At 45.1% G+C, this 23318-nt stretch overlaps 5 protein-coding genes across 5 annotated transcripts; 2 read left to right on the forward strand and 3 right to left on the reverse strand.

Annotated features, from left to right (window-relative positions):
• Nucleotides 1-5704: 5704 nt before the first annotated feature.
• LOC133279011 (histone H2A-IV) lies at nt 5705-6173 on the reverse strand. The gene has a single exon (XM_061472351.1). The coding sequence runs from the start codon at nt 6135-6137 to the stop codon at nt 5748-5750; it is 390 nt and encodes a 129-aa protein (XP_061328335.1). The 5' UTR covers nt 6138-6173; the 3' UTR covers nt 5705-5747.
• A 274-nt stretch (nt 6174-6447) lies between these two features.
• LOC133279014 (histone H2B 8) lies at nt 6448-6957 on the forward strand. Its single transcript, XM_061472354.1, has one exon. The coding sequence runs from the start codon at nt 6502-6504 to the stop codon at nt 6880-6882; it is 381 nt and encodes a 126-aa protein (XP_061328338.1). The 5' UTR covers nt 6448-6501; the 3' UTR covers nt 6883-6957.
• Nucleotides 6958-19837: 12880 nt separating this feature from the next.
• LOC133279018 (histone H4) lies at nt 19838-20204 on the forward strand. Its single transcript, XM_061472359.1, has one exon. It carries the CDS (start codon nt 19862-19864, stop codon nt 20171-20173), a length of 312 nt encoding a protein of 103 aa, XP_061328343.1. The 5' UTR covers nt 19838-19861; the 3' UTR covers nt 20174-20204.
• Nucleotides 20205-20535: 331 nt separating this feature from the next.
• Nucleotides 20536-21173, reverse strand: LOC133279015 (histone H2B 7). Its single transcript, XM_061472355.1, has one exon. It carries the CDS (start codon nt 20985-20987, stop codon nt 20607-20609), a length of 381 nt encoding a protein of 126 aa, XP_061328339.1. The 5' UTR covers nt 20988-21173; the 3' UTR covers nt 20536-20606.
• Nucleotides 21174-21541: 368 nt separating this feature from the next.
• Nucleotides 21542-21958, reverse strand: LOC133279017 (histone H4). The gene has a single exon (XM_061472357.1). It carries the CDS (start codon nt 21932-21934, stop codon nt 21623-21625), a length of 312 nt encoding a protein of 103 aa, XP_061328341.1. The 5' UTR covers nt 21935-21958; the 3' UTR covers nt 21542-21622.
• Between the last annotated feature and the right edge of the window lie 1360 nt (nt 21959-23318).

A 23318-nucleotide genomic window follows, 5' to 3' on the forward strand; every position in this document is an offset into this window, starting at 1 on the left:
AAATCTCCACTGGAGGATCTGAGTTTTGATCAGCTCAGCTCTAGTTTTCATTCTCATGCACTGGGACTAGCCTGATGGACCTGGTCCCTGTACTGACTGCTCCCCAGGGATCTGTCTGCCTCAGGGCACCACAGGGTTTCTTCTCAGGTGTGCATCTGCCTCTGGGCTCTACTTGCAACTGTGTGCTGAAGACCACAAATCGTGCATTTAAAGTTGTTTTCCTCCAGGTGGAAGCTGGAAATCAACCTGGATTCTGGCAGCTCCTACCCCAGGAACAGTGGGATCCATCTCTGACAAAGCTTTATAAACCTCATTAAGATCATATAAGTACTTATTACTTACTGACACTCTATTACCTTTTCGTGCATTGATGTGTTTATGCAAAAAACCTTCAATAGCCTTACTGGTTATCCCCAAACTCTTAGGGATGGAGAAGGGATAGTTCAGACTGAAAGTGGGAGACAGCAAAAAGTGTACATAAGACAAAGTTATAAAGTCCTTTACAAGGTAATGAACATTTTTCAGCTTTTTTTTTCTCCCAATGTATAGTAATTAAATATTAAGCTTATTAGAATTATCTTGATAATTACCATATCCTTCTGCTGCTCTGTATAATACTGTCCTTTTACCTTCAGCATGTTGTGTGTGCATGCATACACAAAAACATGCATCTAGTATGAAATATTCTGTTGAACACACACACCCCCCTAGAAAAAGCATTAGAACTGCTCTGGTGTGGCTGCAAGGTCCTTCAGCAGTTAGCAGTCTGTACAAACACAGTGAATGCCTAGGACTAGCAAATGGGAACTTCACTGCCTACAGAGACATGGCCTTAGATTTCTGGATTGTAATGGATGGTGGAAAATCAAACCATCCTTTTAGTGACAGAGTCTCTATTTGCCTGACATGTGATCTTATCATGACCTTAACAACAAAACCATCTTGTATTTTCCAAGGCTTAGGCAACTTGAATGTCATTAAAGGAAAATAAACTTCAGCCTTCTCATTTATAAACTTGGGTTTAGTTTTCAGTTTCACTGCCTGACTGCCAGATCACTAACTCAGTATTCAGAACTGTCTCACCATCATCTTCCATCTTCACTGCTCCCTCTAGGTTGATCTTAATCGCAAAAAAAAAAAAAAAAATCACCCAAAAGAAAAAAAGAAAACCACACACAACAAAAAACAAGCCCACGTAATTTAATGCTCAGAAGCACTACAGTGAGAATATTTTGTATGTCAAGAATCACTAGAAAAGGAGCACAGAGCAAACCAGAAAAAGAGCCTCTAAAAATAATAATAATAAAGATGTAGTGCAACTGGAATAGAGAGTTCTGAGAAAAGTAATTAAAATAGAGAAGCTTATTTTAGACCTCAAATTAAGGATACTGAGACTCTTTCAGAGCAGACATAACTACTGGACAATTGGATGAAGATGTTTATCTTCTTTATTTAATATGAGGGCAGAGCCATCTCTTTCCTCTACAGCAATCAATTCTGTAGAACACAGCTGCCAACCATAACCACTTCGTAACACCAGTGGTAAATATTTTCCATCTCTAAAAGACTTCTAAACTGATCCCTGGTGCTGTCAACTGACAGTTAACTACAGGCATTTCCTGAGGATCAATTTTGGTTTTGTATCAAGGTCAAATACCTCTAGTCCCAAAGTAAACTCACCAAAACTTAACCCTAAACAATTGATCCACATAAGAGTTCACCTTTAAAGAGCACCTATTTGTTAATTTAACTATTTTTTTCAGGACTTCCAACTTACAAGCATCCTGCTCTGTGCAGGTATTCCTATAGTTCTGTCACAAACTACTTGGGGAGGAAACAGAGAAACTTCCATAACAGAAAAAAAAAAACCAACAGTTGTCTATAGGAAGAACAAAGAACTTGGTTTCCATTTGAAAACCTTTCTCACATGTAAAGAACAGTATTATTCACATACAGAGTTCAGAGTCTTAAAATAATAAAATTATTAGAGAAGTTATATATGAGATAGCATTTGAAGAGGGGAAAAAGGCCTGTTTGCATTTGTCTAGTTAGTATGGCAGGCTTTTTTCCATACCATGCATCAAGTCTTCTAGGACGTAATGAACAAAGGGGTGGAAACCTCTTATGGTTATGAGCTTATAATGAAGAATGCTTTCTCTGTCCTAAAACCTGAAGAACAAAATAACATTGACTAACAGAGCAAACTAGAACCCTGCCTTTTTTCAGTCCTGAGTGGCAGCTACAGTATAAAGAAAGCATGGTTAAAACATAGAAATGATTCAGGGAGGAGAACATGGCAGAGGAGGTAAACAGAGGGAGAAGGAGGAGGGAGAAAGGGAGGGAGAGAAACCACTTCCTGAGCAGGAATTGCTGCAGTCTGGGTGCAGTGACAGTCCCAGGCCCGAGGCTGTACCAACCAGATATCAGAGCTTGGAGGAAAAGCCCAAACCAATCCATACACCTGCCGGTACTCAGTTGTGCCACAGAAATGTCAGGAGACTCACAGAAAATGCAAAGAGAAAGACACACAAGGACTTAGCTGCAGCTTGCAGAAATCTGCTTTTCTGTTGATATTACACTTGAAGCATTCATTCTTACCTGCAAATGAAGGTTTCTGCTGCATTTCTCAGTTTTAGTGCAATTGGCTTTCAGACTTTCATTCAAATTTTCTGAATGTCAGAGCCTCTGAAATTGTGAGTAGAGGCATATGACTTTTTCATGTTACCAATGTATAAGTTAATCCTGCACTGTGTATCTAAGAGGAATAAGCAACAATATCAATAACATTTTTTAACTTTATTTGATACCTATGAAGGTCTATTTTCAAGATGAATATGAAAATTACTGATAAAATTCAAGAGGTTTTTACACATTACACCAGATCTTCAAGATACTCCCAATTTACTGTATTTTGGTTTGCTATGTATGGTTGCAGAATGGTAATAGAGGAACTAAAATCTGGAGTGAAGAGATTTAAGAGTAGTTTATGAAAATATTTATAAATGTTTAGCCTTTGTATACACTGTGCTGCTTAAATGTTAAATAAGTTTAACCCACATTTTCATGGAGAAATCCTTGGCACAAAGCATTTAATTCCATTTACTTATCTTGGCCTAGGCAAACACTCTAACTTGCCCACTTTTCTGGTAAATATGCTAGCTTAAAGCATCTTGCCTGAAACAAAATGATCATGAAAATACTGCTGGTGGTATAGAAAATAGAACACTAGTTATAAATTGCTATATAAGGAAACTGAGCTCTTTGTATGTGCTATCTCAAGGTGAAAGCTTGGCTAGAAAGGAAGAATATGTAGCACTTTACCATTACTGAATGTAACTAGTTTTGAGTGAAGATAATAGGAAAACATACTTTAGACTAGATTTCAATCTACTCATACTTCATTTGATAATACTTTCGTTTTCAAGGGATTTTTTTTCAAACATCATTGGTGAGCAAAAACCTCCTGTAATTTCTAAGGCCAGTGAAACAGAGGTACTGTCTTCTCAGGTACTTCAGTGTGACATTGCTCCTGAAAAGAAACACTCCCTCCTAACAGCTTTTTGATTTTGAGAGCAAAAAGAAAACATGTGAGGCCTTTGTTTCGAAACAGGGATTTCAAACGGCCCAACCAGGCCTTTCTACAAATCAGTCCTTGGCTTCAGACCTAGACAATCTCCTCCCACCTACTAAGTATCCACTAACAGAAGGTTCTTCTGCTGAATATACTTACCTACAAGAATAATATACTCAATATACAAGAAACCGAAATTATTATAGAAAAAAGAAAAAAACAACACTTTTTCCCAAAACGTAGCTCTAGTCTCAAGTTTCAGCATGGCTACTACTAAAGTCCTGTGGTTAATATTGCTTCAAAGTCTATCTCTAAATGGTAGAAGATTAATCCCTAATGTGTTTTGGGTTTTTTTCTTTTTTTTTTTTTTTTTTCAATAAGACAGGGCTGATGGGGGGTGGGGATAAAAAAGTCCTTTGTATTTCAGGAGGAAAAAAAAAAACAAAACAAACCACAAAAAAAAAAAAGTCTTGAAAATTGTGTAAGCAGCAAGTACTGTTTAAAGCCAGACCCGCGACGCGAAACCATCCTGTTTCCAAGCGGCACTTGAGTCGGGCACCCCCCCCCCCCCCCCAGTTATATCTCTGCTTGAAAAATATTTGCGATTAACCATTACCACAATGACTCACTCATCTGCCTCCTGAGGCAGGACACTGCTAAAAGCAGCAATTTTTCTCTCCTTAGTGCTCAAGGGGCTCTTTTAAAGAACAAAGGAAACATTCCCTACCCCCGGGCAGCTCCTTCGAAGGCTTCTGTAACTGTGTTCCTGCCTACCCTTCGGGCAGCTTTTTCTTCCTCATAAAACACTACTGAATAGGAAAAAGTAAATGCCTGTTTTATCTATATCTGCCTAACATATTCCTTTACAGTGAAAGCAAATGAGTAAACTGTGTAGAGGAAATAAAAGTGAGCTGAACCTTCTCTACATTCCAGCACAGCTGGATCCTCGATGCACCAATGGTCGAGAGACTCCTCCCTACAAATTCCGGCCTCTCCTGTCCCCAGCCATACCCGATGCTTTTGCCGTCGTCTTGGCTCCGGTTGCCGAGGAGCCGGAGGCGGTGAGGAACGGCTCCAAACTCCAAGGGCCAAGCGCCACCGAGCCTGAATCCGGGGGTATGTTCACCGCCAAGGAGAGCACAGGGCTCCTGTGCTCCAGTGGGCTAAAGGGGACTTCAAAAATCCCAAGCAGCCAGCAGCCACTACACTCAAGAGGCCCCAAAAGATAAGGCTATCTAGCTCACAAAGGCGGCACTAATGAAAGCAGCACCCAGGAGGGTGCCCAGTAAGAGGAAACCTTTGTAGAAAAGCCCAACAGCACCTTTAAATGCCACCCATGATGTCAGAATAAAAAATGATTGAAGCCTCAGTTGAAGTGTAGACTAGTACATGCCTATCCCCTGCTGCAATTACACATGACTTTCCATAGTGCTTCAATAGGCACTCACATGCTACAGAAAAGCATACTTGACCCTCTTTTGGTTTAACTTGCCATCCTGCATTACAATTTCCCTTGCCACGCCAATCATTCATAATAGTTGATGCTGTGCTTTGAAAACCACTCCGGCTTGGTTACAGGCCGGCATCTCAGAGAAACACAGTTCTGCCACTATTGCCTGAAAGCCACAAAACGCAAGTAAGAAAAGAACCTCAATAGGTAGACGAAGCAGCCGCTACACAATATCAGTCAGGATACTTTTCACCTCTACGGCACCAGCAGGAGCTGCGCGTGGAAGACAGCGCGCTCCAACCCTACCCGGGTTTGAAAACCGCGCGGATTAGCTGGAGGCAGCTTCGCGCCTCACCGTGGCCGAGTACAGCCATCCCCCCACCCCGAAACAACAGCGTATCTCTGCCCGGAGAGGGGTGCGGCTGCCCACCACCGCTGAGACAGGGGTGGCGAGTCCACCCTTGACCTGTTCTGCGTCCCTCCTAAACCATGCGGCGGTGACAGGTTTCATGACTTGTGACTGCCACCTTTTATTGGCTTTTCAAAAGAGTAAAACTAGGAAAAGTTTACATAAAAACATGACTTTTAGAAAGAAACAAAAAAAAAAAAGCAGGTAAACATCCACAAACTAGAAAAATAAAACTGAAGATACCTCGGGTGTTCCGGCTCATTTTAAGAAAATGGGAGTGGCTCTGAAAAGAGCCTTTGGGTTGTTTGTCAAAAATTCTACTTGGCTTTAGCTTTATGGCTGTCGGTCTTCTTGGGCAGCAGCACAGCCTGGATATTGGGCAGCACACCACCCTGCGCGATTGTCACCTTGCCCAGCAGCTTGTTGAGCTCCTCGTCGTTGCGGATGGCGAGCTGCAGGTGCCGCGGGATGATGCGAGTCTTCTTGTTGTCGCGGGCCGCGTTGCCTGCCAGCTCCAGGATCTCGGCCGTCAGGTACTCCAGCACGGCTGCCAGGTACACCGGGGCGCCGGCGCCCACCCGTTCCGCGTAGTTGCCCTTTCGCAGCAGGCGGTGGACGCGGCCCACGGGGAACTGCAGTCCGGCCCGTGACGAGCGCGACTTAGCCTTAGCACGCGCCTTCCCACCCTGCTTGCCACGCCCAGACATACCTCAGATAAAGGCTAGAAAATAAAATAAAACCAAACAGAAAAAAAGAAAGAATACCACCACAAAAAAAAAGATACAGGGAAAAACGCGGTAGTTGCCACCCAGCCTTTTTATCCCTTCCTTCTGAGGTTCGGTGAGACTTTTGATTGGCGGAGACTGAGATTGTAATGTTAACCAATGGGTAGAGAGATGAAAGAGCTACCAATCAAAGATGCCATGTAGTTTGACATCACAGACTCTGACTGTCCAATAGAAAAGAACAGCACTGAGTCATCTTATTTGCATACCGTCCCTATAAATATGGGGGCACCGGTAGTGTATTTACGTCGTTTCTGCAGTAGGCGGGTAGGGACAGACTTGTAAAATGCCGGAACCAGCAAAATCCGCTCCTGCTCCGAAGAAGGGCTCCAAGAAAGCCGTCACCAAGACGCAGAAGAAGGGTGACAAGAAACGTAGAAAGACTAGGAAGGAAAGCTATTCTATCTATGTGTACAAGGTGCTGAAGCAGGTGCACCCCGACACTGGCATCTCGTCCAAGGCCATGGGCATTATGAACTCCTTCGTCAACGACATCTTCGAGCGCATCGCCGGCGAAGCCTCCCGCCTGGCACACTACAACAAGCGCTCTACCATCACCTCTCGGGAGATCCAGACGGCCGTGCGGCTCCTGCTGCCGGGTGAGCTGGCCAAGCATGCAGTCTCCGAGGGCACCAAGGCTGTCACCAAGTATACCAGTTCCAAGTAATTGGTGGAAGGATCGCATAACCCAAAGGCTCTTTTAAGAGCCACCCACATTTTCAGTAAAAGAGTCGTTCACACTGTATTCGGTGAGTGGTACTTGTATTTAGTGTTATTTCCCTGAGTAGGTAGTAGCGTTCAATCATAGGAAAAAATCTGTTGAAGTGCTAGTAATGATGCGGGTCATCTTGCGTGTTCCCCACCCCAACTGTTCATCGTGCATGTCTGCAAGAAAAACGCTATAGAGCCATTAGTTTCCCCTTTCTCATATTCAAGTTACTATCTGCTCTAGGTTTTGAGTAAGTGCAGATAAACATGCACTGCAACCTTCAGGACATTTCGATATGAAATAAAGCTTTTCTGTTTGAGTGGGCTTTTCTCTTACAAAACAATCTTATGGCAATGCAGGTTCTCCAATTTAGAGTAAATCACTGTCGTCTACTTTTAACCCTCAGCTGTCAGTCTCTAGCAACTTGGCCGCAAGCCAGAGCAGCTTGTTTACTCGGAGAGCTCCGTCTGGATTAGTCTGCGTATGCGCAACATTTGGGATACAATGTTTCATGAAATTTGTGGCTCTGCGCACAGCTGAAATGAAACTGTAGAAGGATCCATATGGTTTAATTCATGCCGAGACTTTATCTGGAAGCAACAGTTTATTTTGCCTTTTCTTTTTGATAGAGAAGAATAAAGATATTCCTCATAGAGTCTAAGTAATAAGTTACTATTACTTCGTAATAGAAGTAAGAGGTGCTTAAAAAAGAAAAAGTGAATGGCAGCGCTTTATCGAATTGCGGATGGTGCAGGATGTGCTTGGTAAGTCTGCCTTTAGAAAAAACCTTTCTCAAGGCGGCTGAATTCATGCGCGCCAGGGACAGCGGAGGCGACAAAAGCGCCTGCTGCGGAGCCGGGACAAACACCGCGGTTTCACTGGCAGGTTCCACTGTGGCGAGAGCGCGCCGCCGCTGCCGGCTCCTTTCGGCGGGCAAAACAGGGGGGTGGAGGGGTTGAGTGACCGGAACGCCGCCTTCATCGGGGGAGGGGATGCGGAGCGACAAACGGCCGTTGCAATCCAGGCCGCAAGCACCAGGAGGCGGGCATTTCAAATCCTTCAAGCTATCCAATGGAACTCGTGCTTTCCGGCAAGCCAATCACAGGGCCGTGATGGCTATAAATAGGGGGGCCCTGAGGCTGGCTTTGCGACAGATTCTCATCGCTCAGTTTTGCGGAGCGTCTTCCGGTAGGGATGGCTCGTACGAAGCAGACGGCGCGTAAATCAACCGGCGGGAAGGCGCCCCGCAAGCAGCTGGCTACCAAAGCTGCCCGCAAGAGCGCGCCCGCCACGGGCGGCGTGAAGAAGCCGCACCGGTACCGTCCCGGCACGGTGGCGCTGCGCGAGATCCGGCGCTACCAGAAGTCGACGGAGCTGCTGATCCGCAAGCTGCCCTTCCAGCGCCTGGTGCGCGAGATCGCGCAGGACTTCAAGACCGACCTGCGCTTCCAGAGCTCGGCCGTGATGGCGCTGCAGGAGGCGAGCGAGGCTTACCTGGTGGGGCTTTTCGAGGACACCAACCTGTGTGCCATCCACGCCAAGCGCGTCACCATCATGCCCAAGGACATCCAGCTGGCGCGGCGCATCCGTGGCGAGCGCGCTTAAGGTTCTAACAGATTCATCTGCCTGACTTACCAAAAACCCAAAGGCTCTTTTAAGAGCCACCACATGGCCACTAAAGAGAGCTGTAACTTCTTAATTCTGTGTAGGAAGTAATGCTTTTCCCTGTAGCTTTATAGTGATCAAGAGCCTGCAATCTGTCAAGTAAGTACCAAACAAAGTGTGAGAATCGCAATTTAAATGGTTTTTAAAGGGTTCTGACGGTGTCCAAACAAGTTTGCTGTAGTTAATTAATTCTGAGGTGATCTTGCTAAGACACACCAGTTTAGGGTGAATATCTGTTCAGGTGTCACAAAATCAGCTATTATCTTGGGCTTTCTTTTTCTGAATGAACAGATTCTTAGCTCTAAACGAATTATATTTATCTGCCGCTGTGTGCTAAAATCATTTATACGAAATTTGAATTCATAAAGATGGCTCTTAATAGAGTCAGTCTCCTGCATTTCGATTAGAAAAATTTATTCAGAGTATGTCTATTGTCAATGCCTTCTTGATGTTCTTATGGTAGCAATATTACGGTTCATTGTCCTGACAGCAGAAGCAGTTTTCTTTAACAAATCTTTCTTTTTCTTTGGGTTTTGGTTTGTGGTTTTTTTTTTTGTTTTGTTGGGGTTTTTTTTGGTGGGTAGTGGTGGAGGAGGGAAGGCTTGTGGTAGAAGCAGCCTTTTCCCGCCTTTCCAGGAAAGGCACTGCCTTGGCCGGTAGTTTTCTCATTGCTTTACCACTCGTGGTCTGATATTTCCTGATGAAAGCCCCCCCCCCCCCCCCCCCCCCAGCGCCACGGGCACCTTCATTCCTTTCCAAGCACTTCTATTTTATTCCTGTGATAACCCTTGTATTTCTAGAGAGAGCTAGGGGCAGGGTTGGTGGTGAGTATAACTTCTGACGGCACCGTTTTCAAAAGCAGGGTGCTTTTATGCTGGTGTCTTCTCCAGAACACACTAGTGGTATCCCTGATGTTTCTTGGTGTCCTGTGTGAATTGTTAGGGATGCCTGTTTATATAAGTTGTCTCCCGTCTATGTTTAGGGGCCTGAAAATGTTTGCTGAACTGAGCAAAAAGGAAGTGTTTTCCAAGGAGTATTGGTGACTAAAAACTTGTCATCGAGTATAGAAGAGACTCTGTCTATGTCATATTTATAATTTTTTAATTGAACCTACCTGGAAAATATATCTTTTCCCTGATTGTAAGCTCAGCTGCAAAATCTCTGTTCTCCTCCTTGGTAGCTCTGTAGTTAGTGCCTGAAAAATATAGAGTTCCAAAACAATCATTGACTTTCTGTCGCATTTTCTCACTTATTCTTCTCATTCTGCTAGTCCTTTATGTGTAATTTGGGAAAGTCTAACTGTTCCACTGAAGTGTCAAAAATAAAGTCTTTAGGTTTTCACTGCGACAAAAGAGTAGCTGTGCCTTTAAGAAGCGGTTGGATTGAGTAGAGCACAGCCTTCACTCTAACTCAGCAACGAAGACCTACAGAGAATTGCTTAGAGGAAATATTTCCCTTGGAAAACCTCACTCTGCAGAAACCTTGGTTTTCTGTTAACTGCTGATACACCCCAGCTTAGGAAATCTTTCTTTCTCCGTGTGAAGTACTTGGACTCTGCAGCAAAATCTGACCAATGAAGTGCCTCCGCGCACCATTTCCTTTCCCTTGTTTTTGTCACTTTCAGCCATTTTCTGCTACTTCTCCTCTGAAGAGTAAAAGGGGCGAATGTATTGGGAATAAATACTCTGAAAATTAAGATAGTCTCTGCAATTCGTTCCCCACGCCACTAATTTGTTCAGTGATATAGGATTTGTGTTTTTCAAGAACAGCTTTTTGGGTTGGTTTGGGTTTGTTTTTTTTTTTGTTTGTTTTCTTGTTTGGGTGTTTGCTTTCTTTATTTTAGGAAGTGTTTTCCAAAATGACTGCAGAAATGAGTCTTAGTGAAAGTAAACTCGTTTCCTGTTGCTTTCTGTGAAATCTATTTATTTATATCAACCTTCTTTTATCATGCATCTTTTATAAAATTGTTAATAATTTAAGTAAAATATTTATTTTAATATTTTATAAGGTTGATATTAGTTACGTGACAACAGTCGGGATACTTAAATTTCAACAGCAGTTTAGGAAAAATGGTGCTCTTGTTTTTCTCAGGTTCAAGAAATAAATGTTTTTTGAGGGGTGAGATAAGGAAACAGGCTTTATTTTCCTTAATTTCCATCAGTTTTTCTCTAGTCTCTTGAAGATGTTGGGCTGTTTTAATAAATATAGTATTATTTGGGCTCATTTGGAGAGTTGCATGCTTGAATTGAAAAAAAAAAAGCGGGGTGGGGGGTGGAGCTAACACACCAGCAGCTGAGAAAGAAACAGATGTGTAAGGTTTTTGCACAAAGGGTGAGCTTATATGAGCCTTAAATCACAATGCCCGAGTCTGAAGTGGTTTTGGGGTGTAATATATTATGAGAAAACACTAATGGTCTGTCATAGTTTGTACTACTGGACCAGGCTAATAATTAAAATGTTAAAGCTGTATTTTGAAGTCTATAACAGCTGCAGATAGCTGTACTATTGATATGAGGAACAGTGGGGAACTAGCTTATGCAGTGGGCCTGACTCTTTGCTCCTTACAGAAGTGATAAATCCTATCTGGAATCATACCACTTTGCATATGATATTGAATCTCTTAACTAAAAAGGAACAGCAACAAAAATCCCAAAGGGTGTGTGTGAGGGAAATAATTTCATAAGGTACAACTAAGAACAGGTATCAGGAATATTTAATTACGTTGGGGTTTTGTGAACAAAGATAAAGTACATAGGGAATTGAAAGACATTTTGCACTTTGTATAAAATTCAGAGAAACTGTTTATCAGTTAAGTCTAATACAGAATAGACCTTGGGAGGTGTTTGCCAAAACAAAACCCAAATACACTATGATATAGAGATATAGCTGAATTTGCCATAGATGGTTGTCCTGTTTTCATATAAGATTTTTTTAATCCAAAATACACAGAGATGACTTAGTATGAGGTTTCCTAACTCAAAGTGAGAGGTTCCTCTGGTATCAGAAAAGTCCAGCAGCATTTCTTTACTTTTTGCAGGAGATCTTGCTCTAGCTGAACAAAGAAATACACTTGACAGCAATTATTAGCTACTGTTAATCACGAATTCTTTATTTCAGTGCTGGGAATGCACTGGGGATTCTCCTCCATAAGGGCTCCCAACGACTGGTTGCGCTTACATTGCTTACGTTTACAGGGTTAATGCATATGTGTTACAATTTTTGGAAGTCATTAACATAAGCGCGCTTAGTCATAGGCTGTTATTTCACTATCTTTGCTGCCCTCTATTGTCCATTTGAAAGCTTTACAGCCGCTCTGGTGTTCTCTGGCGGTCGTTTTACTTTTTCCAACAGTCTTTATCACTTGTCTGCTTCTTGAATTCTTGTTCCAGCAGTCTTTGAAGCATGCGCACTAGATAAATGTTTACGCCAGTTTTTAGGATTTGGCAACACTGCTGATATAGGTAAATGATTCCTTCCCATTCTTTTACTTATCAGTCAGTTTAGCTAAAGCTCATCCTGAGCATCTGTTAGTTTCAGATACTTTCAACCTAAACATCCTGCTCTGCTTACAACTGGCATTGTACAAAGGTCACAGTGATTTATCTTATACAAGGTTCCTTATATTCTTTGGTCAAGGTTCACAAGATTCAGCAGCATTTGGGATATAGTGTTTAAATTCTTTGTCTCAATGAAAACTGTAAGCTCAGTTTGATACTTGGCTTTGAGAGACAAACTCTTCTAGTTAGAAAATTGTGCTGTTATAGTGTTTCTATATTGTAAAAGATGCATTGCCTTATTTCTAAAATTGGGTCCACATTGCATTTTCACACCTTTTTAAAAGTCAGGAAAATAGCATACTTTAGACCACAAAGAACAAGAGCAGGTACTGCTTACCAGCACAAAAAAAGTTCTTCTTAATGTGAAATTCCAAGAGAGGAGACATTTCCAGACTCTCTAATTTTCTTTATCCAGGGATAGTTACTGCTTATAGGACAGCACTGTGGCAAAGTCCAGTAGCACACAGGTTGCAGTCTGAAAACATCCATCCCATTGTAGGAGTGTCCCAATGTCCTAGGTGACAGTATAGAGTACAGTGTGCAGCAGTGTTACAAAAGACGCTCCCCTGACGTTTGGTGAGTTTCAGTATGCTGTAGCTGAAGCCTTAAATTCTCTTAGAAATGAGTGGTGGCCTTTACAACTCCAGTGAGTATTCATACACATTAGTAACTGAAATAGTGAGATGGAGGGGGAGAATGAATATTTGTGTAAAACATGTGAATAAACAACTATTCCCAGAACCCTGGAAATGGGTAGTATACGCATGCTCTGGAAAGAAGAACAGAAGAATAATTTTAAGTATGGAGTGTGAGGATTGTACCTAGATAGCAGAACCCAAATCTTCCTGCAGCTTGTCTGGGACACCCAGTCTGTGAAAACAAAGCAATGCATAAAGCAAGGGACAACATGAGTTAAAGTAACTGAGAGAAGACAGAGGAAGATAACAATCAGCCCTGGACCAATAAGGCATTTGGATATGGAGACAACAGTTGGTGAGTAAATTCTAATGGTCACAGAAGTGTTAGAAGTTGGAGAGACAGAATAATAGAATTGTTGCTAGCTTCTGAATGATACAGAATATCATTCAAAGATGAACATATTGTAGCCATCATTTCTTCCTCACTGGAGACCATCTGGAGGACTCATAGCAAATATGCCTTATCCTGTCAGTCTCTGCAAAAGATACTGTCCTGCCCACTTGCAGACGTGGTCTTTTGAGTGTGTATGTTAGGATGTGGGAGTGAAATCATTTTTGCTTTGAAATAAAAACACTTTCCCCTCTTTTTTGAGTTCTTGCATTAAGCTTTGATGCAACACATATTAACTATTGAGGATTCTCCTCCTTTCTCTCCTCCCCCCCCCCCCCCCTTCTTTTTTTGACATCAGTTGATAGTTCAGTACTTGAAATAGGCCTATAAGAAATATGGTGACGGACTTCATAGCAGGGCCTGTTGCGATAAGATAGGGGGGTAATGGTTTTAAACTGAAAGACGGAAGATTCAGGCTGGATGTGAGGAATAATTTTTTTTTACAATGAGGGTGATCAAATACTGTCACAAATAGCCCAGAGTTGGTGGATGCACCATCCCAGGGGACATTCAAGGGCAGGAGAGGTGTGGTCCTGAGCCATCTGGTCTAGTTGAGGGTGTCTCTGTTCATTGCAAGGGTGTTGGACTAGGTGACCTTTGAAGGTCCCTTCTAACCCAAACTATTCTATGAGTAGTTAACCACAGAGAAAAAGCTATTTCTTACGCAGTTTCCAGGCTGTGGTAGTTTAACTTCATTTTAAGAACTGATTCCGTCTTGCAGGCTTTTACCCCCAAGCCCTGTGCCGATTTCCTAGCATAGGACTGGGAAGAAAATGTGCTGGGCACAATTAACCCACCTTTATACATCAGCAAAGGGTGTTCTAAGTAGTGTTGTGCCATCTGTTCTGATGCACATGTGGAGATTAAATTTAGTTAAGATACTTGAAAAGCTGCTCAAATCTGTGTAACCCTTTTACTGCTCTCTTTACCCTTAATCCTGGCTTATCACTATACATTTCTGAAGATCTTCTGACATTTCCTTGCATGCTTACCCTATATCATAAATGTTTGAGATAATTATAAGCATTTCCCTTCTCTCTGCACCTATGTTTTTGTATGTTATCCTAAGCATACCATCAGAGGGGACCAGTAAAGCCATACACTATGCAGACCTGTAAGAGCTTCAGCCTGTGAGGCCATGTAGAAATAATAAATTGCTCTAGAGGGCAATTTTTAACAAATACTTTGTATGGCCCGATGGATTTTAGCACAGTATGCCAGTGTTGTAATGCACTTGTGGACTCGGAGCTTAACTCATAGAAATGAATGGCCTTAAAATCAAATTACAGTGTATTTTGAAATGCCTCTATTTTATGAACCCTTGTATACATTGTATTTTAAGAACACTTCCATATACTGATACTTGGTATCCTCAACAGTTTTGGGGAGGCTGGTTTTATTTATTTTTTTTTTTACTTTTTACATGTTAGAAGTAACATTTAAGAGGTAGTATTTATCAATAATTTAACTAAAAGTGCAGCACAGGCACCCCCACCCATGTCCCCTAGGAATATAAATCAGAACTGCTAGAACCTCCCTGAGACATTCCATGGGGCTTCATCAATTGTGTGCTGCTGCAAAAGAGATGGCTTTGTGGCCATTCTCCTTCTTGAGATATCTTTCTATAGCTGTTTCATTTATCCATGGATCCTACGGATGCCTTTACTTAACATTCTGATTTGTATTTTGGAGTTGTTGATTGCATTTGTTTTGTAAAAATAAGAGACTTATCTGATTGGAGGCTGACACACATATACCAACAGATCCTTCCCTTGACTGTAGATGACTTGAATTTAAATATAGGAATTCAACCAAAAACTGACTGGGGGTGTTGATGAAGTGACTAAGCAGAGAAGCAAAGACAGCCTTATTATAGGGGGGAGGGGTGGGGATGCTGTCAAATGGACTATGATACTTCCCTAAATGTTATAGTTACAATTCCAAGGTAAGTGGTTACCCCCAATTGTAAGATAGACCCCCATGTGTATATATATATATATATGGTATAGATTTACCCAATTTCATAATAGAACACTGAAGAGTTTTGAACCAGGTTGTCTGGTGAGGAAGGAAATGGAAATAGACCTAAACTATAACAGATATTTAAATAATTAAAAACCCACAACCCAACCAAAACCCAAACCAACCCAACTCTGATACCTGATGTTTGAAAAAGGTGTTGTATGTAGAAATATACGCATCTTCTAAAACTATATCAAGTTTCTTTTTACATATGTATCTAGTACACTTTCTCAGGCATGCTGGAGGGGGTGATACAGGAAGGAAAAAAAAAGAAAAAAAAAAAAGGAAATTTCTTATCCTAAAAATGTGTGAACCATTATAATAAGAAAGATGTCAGAGAGGTGGGAAGTTTGCTTCTGAAACACGTGTTTGGTTTGTTTTCCCCTGTTTTTCAGAGAAGCTTCATTTAAAAATACCAGTAAAAATTTTTAGTAATACTGTGAGTTCTCAGAATATGAAGACTGTCCTGGGTTCAGCAGTAGCAGTCATTTTTCCCCTTCTTGGTAGCTGGTGCAGTGCAGTGTTTTGACTTTCGGCCTGGGAACAGAGCTGATAACAAGGATGTTTTGGTTTGGCCAAGGACTTTGTGAGCCTCATGCTCTGCCAGGGAGGAGGGGAAGCCGGGAGGAAGCAGAGACAGGACACCTGACCCAAACTGACCAAAGAGGTATTCCATACCACAGCACGTCATGCCCAGGATGTAACTGGGAGTTAGCCGGAAGGGCTGGGAGACTGCAGGGTTGGAGGAGGTATCGGTCGGTGCTTGGTTGGGCTTGGGGGGCGAGTTATTGGTTGGCTGGTGGTGAGGTGTTGTATTCTCTTCCCTTGTTATTTCCTTTATCATTATTATCATTGGTGGTAGCAGTAGTGATTTGTGTTATACCTTAGTTACTAAACTGTTCTTATCTCAACCCGTGGGAGTTGCATTCTTTTCGATTCTCCTCTCCGTCCCTCCGAGAGCAGGGGGAGGGCAAGAAAGGGGGGGAAGTGAGCGAACGAATTACCTGACTCGGTTTAAACCACGACAGTTCTTCTTGGCCCCCAATGTGGGGCACGAAGGGTTGAGATAACGACAGATCTGACCGGATTAATAGTCACTTGTCACAATGCTGATTTATTGGCTCTCAGAGTTGTTTTTGTTGATCTCACAGCTTCAGACCGTTGTAACTTATGTAGAGCTGGTATTTGCTGTGTTAGTGTTTATCAAGCGTGGGGCCTGGGCTAAGGTTCTTGTCTCACTGTGCTTTATGGCAATGGCTTGTAATACGGGCGGGCTCCAGCAGCAGGGCGGGACGGACGTGGCCGTGGACTTGTACCTGGCCGTCCGGCTGCTCTTCACCGTCCTGGCCCTCACCCTACTCTCCATCTTCGTGAGGCTGCGGGGAGCTGAGGGGGAGCGGGCCCGGGAGCCGGCGGCAGCCGAACCGGCCCGGGAGAGCGGCCCCGGGGACCAAGCGGCGGCGGGAGCGGGGCCGGAGGCCGCGAGGGGACGGCTGCTGGTGGAGGAGGTCGGGGCGGTCGAGGAGAGGAAGGAGGCGGCTGCCGAGCAGCGGGAGAAGGCGGCGGAGGAGCCGAGCACCGCGGAAGAGCCGAGCCCCGCGGAGGAGCACAGCCCCGCGGCCGAGCCGAGACCCGCGACGACCGAGAGCATTCCCCGGAAGCCGCCTGCCGAGCCCCAGTAGGATGCAGGAGACCACGCAGCATTTCCCAGCAAGGCAGAGGGGGAAGAGCTGGACTCAGGAAAAGAGAAGCTGGCGGTGGGAGAGCCGGCAAGCGCAGCAGCAGCACCAGCCCCAGTGACAAGTACAGCAGCATCGTGTGAGAGTTCTGAAGGTTTTGAATGGCCTTTGGGTATCCTTGGGACCTGCCTGCTGATTGTGATGGGGATCAGCATGTTGGCACACACACAGGCTGTGTTCTACCCACAACCATTTTGTCTGATCTCAAAAGTTAAGCAGAGTCAGGTTTGGGTCTTGTCTGGGGTTAGACGACAATATAGGGGGACCAAGAGGTTTTCCCCAAGGATGGACAGTCATGAGTGGCAGGGTGTGTGTGACAGTATGGGCAAGTATCTAGTCCACTGGGCCCCTCCAGTGCTTTGGAAGCGTCGGAGATGGAAGGCAGCTGTAGGGAGTCCCCAGCAACAAGCTGCAGAAACTGCTGAAGGGGACGGTGAATTATTTTAAGCCTGGTGGGCTCATGGCACTTCATGCCATCAGAGCAGAGATCAACATATAGATGGGCCCGTGACTGAGGGGTGGACTTAACAATGGACACTATTGCCCAGGTTATTCACAAGTGTGAACACTGCACACAGTCTCTCCTGCTCTGGAAGACTGTTACAAGAGATGGAGCCTGACATCGTGGACCAGATGGACACAGCAGCTTTATAGGGACTGGTCCGTGCACTAAGATAAGAGTGCACCGAGATAAGAGTGATGGTATATTGAAAATGTGGGATCTGAGCATGACGTGAATGGTATGGAATAAGGGGTGGATAATGTCCTGGGTTCAGCAGCAGCAGTCATTTTTCCCCTTCTTGGTAGCTGGTGCAGTGCAGTGTTTTGACTTTCAGCTCGGGAACAGAGCTGATAACAAGGATGTTTTGGTTTGGCCAAGGACTTTGTGAGCCTCATGCTCTGCCAGGGAGGAGGGGAAGCCAGGAGGAAGCAGAGACGGGACACCTGACCCAAACTGACCAAAGAGCTATTCCATACCACAGCACGTCATGCCCAGGAGGTAACTGGGAGTTAGCCGGAAGGGCTGGGAGACTGCAGGGTTGGAGGAGGTATCGGTCGGAGCTTGGTCGGGCTTGGGGGGCAAGTTATCGGTCGGCTGGTGGTGAGGTGTTGTATTCTCTTCCCTTGTTATTTCCTTTATCATTATTATCATTGGTGGTAGCAGTAGTGATTTGTGTTATACCTTAGTTACTAAACTGTTCTTATCTCAACCCGTGGGAGTTGCATTCTTTTCGATTCTCCTCTCCGTCCCTCTGAGAGCAGGGGGAGGGCAAGAAAGGGGGGGAAGTGAGCGAACGAATTACCTGACTGGGTTTAAACCACGACAGAAGACTAAATATGAATTAAACCAGAAACCATATGAAAATAAAATCCCTGACAAGTTTTTGAAGGAGATTCTGATTTTCACATTCCTTGAAGACTTATTTACTTCAGAATCTCTTTATTAAATGGAAAAAATTCTTTGAGTCCCAAAATCACTAGAAATATGTGACAATTTGTGACGTTAAAACAAAGAAAGAACAAAAGAGCCCCCCCCAAATTATTTGGTTTTAATTGTGAAATTGTTTAATTTCAATATAAATTAGTTGACTATTACATGTGTAAGAAAGTAAACTTTGCCAGTTTGAATGAGTCTGCCATAAACCAGGAATGTTTATGGTAATAGAACACTGATCTGTTGTCGTTAAGAATTAAAAATGAGTAACGTTTCTATTTTAAATGGCATCTGGTTAGCAAAGAGAGAACTCAGGCGGTAGTGGGGGAGTGCTGTAACAGGCTTGTTTCTGTTTAGGAGCTGAGTAAGACCAGGTCTCTTGCTTCCCCAGTAGACAGGATTCCCGGAACATGATGTTGAAACTGATGCTGTTTCTTTACATCTGTTCTCTTAGAATTCTATAAGCTTTCAGCTTTTCTCGAAATGGTAAAAAATATGCTTGATAGGTAAAGGTAGGACAGATGTAAGAATGGGTTTGTGTGCATGTGCTAAAAGAAGCACGAAAACCCAAACCACCACTACCACCCCCCCCCCCCCCCCCCCCCCCAAGAAAAAAAAAGATTACGTTTTAGTTCTCACGAAAGAAATGTTACATTGCATTTTAAAAAAGTGGTGGGTGGGGGAAATCTTATCACGAAGCTGAAGTTTCCTTCCCCTCCTCTTTAGCGGCATGTAGAGGGACTCTACGAACAGAAAGCAGCTGTAGATCGAAGGGGGACAAGGTTGGCAGAGGTTATATAAAGATACCCGCGGAGGGTCTCTGTGCAGGCAAACACTGACAACAAAAAAATTACAAAGCAGCACATGAAGAGCCCAGAGCCTGGGCGGGGCGGTAGCACTGAGTGAGGACGCAGATTGGTAGGATTTTGCCGCAGAGAGCTGGGAGAGTCGAGACGGGGCCGGGGCTGCCGCTCCTGCCGCTCCTGCCGCTGACGGAAACCCAGATCTGCCACGGAAAAATCACTTGCGCGGAGCAGGGAGGGCAAGGACGGGAGGGGAGAGAAGCGAAAGGTTGCGCAGACTGAATTCGAGCAGGAGCCGAGTGGCAGCACGGGGCTGGAGTGCAGTCCCGGTCCAGACAGCAGAGCCACCAGACGCGCCACAGCGCCGGTGCCGAGGAAAGCGGCCCAGTCAGCGTCTCACGGGAAGCCCGTCCTGAGCTGCGAGGGGGCCGCTTGGGGGCGGAGGTAGTGGATAAGGAATCGCCTGCGCAACTCCCGCGTCCCATAGTCTTCCCCTCCCACATACTCCCCCGCCGTCTCCCACCCCCCCCACCCCCCTGCAGTCCTCAACCAGGTCGGATCCTGCGCAATATAGTGCTGCTCCGCTGGGCTGGTGGCGTTCAGCGAGCGCTTGTAAAGTGTGCGGTCATGTCTGGTAGAGGCAAAGGCGGGAAGGGGCTCGGCAAAGGTGGCGCTAAGCGCCACCGCAAAGTGCTGCGCGACAACATCCAGGGCATCACTAAGCCGGCCATCCGGCGCCTGGCTCGTCGTGGCGGCGTGAAGCGCATTTCGGGGCTCATCTACGAGGAGACACGCGGTGTACTGAAGGTCTTTCTGGAGAACGTGATCCGCGACGCTGTCACCTACACGGAGCACGCCAAGAGGAAGACGGTGACCGCGATGGACGTGGTGTATGCTTTGAAGCGCCAAGGACGCACTCTCTACGGCTTCGGCGGTTAAGTTCCGGTTGCAGACCGTACACAATCAAAACAAGGCTCTTTTAAGAGCCACCCACAAATTTCACAACGAGAGCTGGTTATTACTAAACTTTATAGTTTTTAGAACGCTCACAATACTTAGACATTCTTGTGTTGTGCAATTGCAAAATTTCAGAGTAGGTGTTGAAAGTTTTTTAGTCACACAGTTTCCGAATTTAGAAGCTGCTACAAAGTATCTAAAAAAGTATCAAGAACTCTGAGTAGTACAAAATAGTTTTTGCTACTGGTTATTTCTCCAATCTGCGCAAAATGAAAGTTAATGTATCTATCAACATACAACCTATGTATTTAATGATTTAATTAACTAATTTGGACTAAAATCGGCAATTGCAGCTCTTTTTAAAAAGGAGTGGGGGCTCTTAAAAGAGCCGTTTGGTTTAAACTTTAGAACTGTTCTACTTGGAGCTGGTATACTTGGTGACAGCCTTAGTGCCCTCGGAAACTGCATGCTTAGCCAGCTCACCAGGCAGCAGGAGCCGCACGGCCGTCTGGATCTCCCGAGAGGTGATAGTGGAGCGCTTGTTGTAGTGCGCTAGGCGCGAGGCTTCGCCGGCGATGCGCTCGAAGATGTCGTTGACGAAGGAGTTCATGATGCTCATGGCCTTGGACGAGATGCCAGTGTCGGGGTGCACCTGCTTCAGTACCTTGTACACGTAGATCGAGTAACTCTCCTTCCTTGCTCTCTTTCGCTTCTTGTCACCCTTCTTCTGCGTCTTGGTGACAGCTTTCTTGGAGCCCTTTTTTGGAGCAGGAGCGGATTTTGCTGGTTCAGGCATCCTTAAAAGTTTCTTTCCAAGATCTTCACTGTACCTCAACAACAGAGAAAATGGCGCCTACCCCCGTATTTATAAGGGCGTTATGCAAATTAGAGGATTGTAACAGTTCCATTCCTATTGGAGTAAAATATACCAACCCAATTACAGGCATTTCCGTCCTGTAACCCTTGGGCGCTACATTTGCAGTCTTTGTGCTTTGCAGCTACTGTGGTTGCGGTAAAACCTACACTAGCAAAAAAAAAAAACCAACAAAACCAAAAAACAACCCAAACAAAAAAAAAAACAAAACCGACGAAACAAACAAAAAAACCCAAACAAAAATAAACGATAAAAAAAAACTGCACTAAATTCGTTTTTATTTTCAAAACTCATATTCATACATGGGTACTTTGTACTGTTCAGGTGCTCCTGAACTTTTAGAATGAGATATTTTCTAGCACCTTTAAAATTCTGAAACTGCACAATTCAAAACATGGTAACATTGCAAGCGTGTCATTCTGCACTTGAACGATACAAAAATGTCTAGAACATTGCACTTTTGAAAGTTTAGTAATAACCAGCTCTCGTTGTGAAATTTGTGGGTGGCTCTTAAAAGAGCCTTTTTGTTTTGACAGCGTACGGTTTGCAACCGGAACTTAACCGCCGAAGCCGTAGAGAGTGCGTCCTTGGCGCTTCAAAGCATACACCACGTCCATCGCGGTCACCGTCTTCCTCTTGGCGTGCTCCGTGTAGGTGACAGCGTCGCGGATCACGTTCTCCAGAAAGACCTTCAGTACACCGCGTGTCTCCTCGTAGATGAGCCCCGAAATGCGCTTCACGCCGCCACGACGAGCCAGGCGCCGGATGGCCGGCTTAGTGATGCCCTGGATGTTGTCGCGCAGCACTTTGCGGTGGCGCTTAGCGCCACCTTTGCCGAGCCCCTTCCCGCCTTTGCCTCTACCAGACATGACCGCACACTTTACAAGCGCTCGCTGAACGCCACCAGCCCAGCGGAGCAGCACTATATTGCGCAGGATCCGACCTGGTTGAGGACTGCAGGGGGGTGGGGGGGGTGGGAGACGGCGGGGGAGTATGTGGGAGGGGAAGGCTGTGAGACGCGGGAGTTGCGGAGACGGTTCTTTATCCGCTGCCTCCGCCCCCATTTCCCGCCCTCCGCCCCCAAGCGGCCCCCTCGCAGCTCAGGACGGGCTTCCCGTAGGACGCCGGCTGATGCATTTTCCCCGGCACCGGTCCCAGGGGAAAGTTCGGCTGCTCTGCCTGTCTCGACCGGGACCGGACTCCAGCCCCGCAGTCAAGCTGCTATGTTCCTGTTCAGCCTGCTCAGCGCATCCTTTCTCTTCTTTGCCTTCCCGTCCTCTCCCCCCTCCACCTCCCCCCGCGCAAGTGACTGTTAAGTGGCAGGTGGGGGTCTCCGTCAGCGGCAGGAACAGCAGCCTTGGACCCGCTTTTCGGACTGCGGCGCCCCGTCTCCATCCCGACCCGTCCCTCTGTCTGCGGCAAAATCCTACCAATCCGCGTCCTCGCTCAGCGCTACCGCCCCTCCTGGAACAGCTGATCGCCATTTCCGCTTGTGGGGATCCCGCGGATGGACTAGTTTTGTGTCGCGCTCTTTGTTCGTTTCGGCCACTGAGGCTTCGTGTTTTGTTTGTCTACCCGTCACTTCTCTCTTAACAGCTTCCCCCTCTTCCGCGCAGCCCAGCGGGCTGGGCTCTGAGCGTTCAGCGCTTTCACGTTCGCACGGAACAGCCTGCAGGTCTGTGCGAGAGGTAGCAGGGAGTGAGGCCTTGGGGGTGGGGAATCATCGGTGAGGGGCTCTGGTGGGTAATGTTTAGACCTGGGGCTCCTGTGAAGGCAACTCGAGCTGCTACTAGGGAGCGGAGGAGGGACCATGCGCCGTTCCCCTTTTCAGCCAACCTCAGCCCCGAGTGGGTCAACGGGCAGTACTGGCCGAGGGGCTTCTGCCCAACAGCTGCCGGGGTCGAGTTGGAGAAGTGGTGGCGAGGGCGCAGATGGATCCAGCAAGAGAAAAAATACATTACCGAAGCTACCAACTAGACGTCTCTATGACATCTGATAAATGATCAATAACCAAATGTGTGTTATTCCAATGAGGAATCCAGATTTTTTTTTCTGTGTATTTCACACGTTTTCTAACGAAACTTGCATATGTGTTGCTTACAGTACTTTGGACTATATTTAGAAAGTAAATAAACATTGAAAGAGTTTCGAGACTATATTTTTTAAATAAAACTGTTACGATTTTTACTTGCACAGAATAGAAATTATATGGCTATGTACTTGCCATTTCTTAAATTATTAATATTCTGAGCA

This window comes from Pezoporus flaviventris, unplaced genomic scaffold, assembly GCF_033815535.1.
Source record: "Pezoporus flaviventris isolate CSIRO_AGI_PZ_B2104156 unplaced genomic scaffold, CSIRO_AGI_Pfla_v1 ptg000070l, whole genome shotgun sequence".
NCBI lineage: Eukaryota > Metazoa > Chordata > Aves > Psittaciformes > Psittacidae > Pezoporus > Pezoporus flaviventris.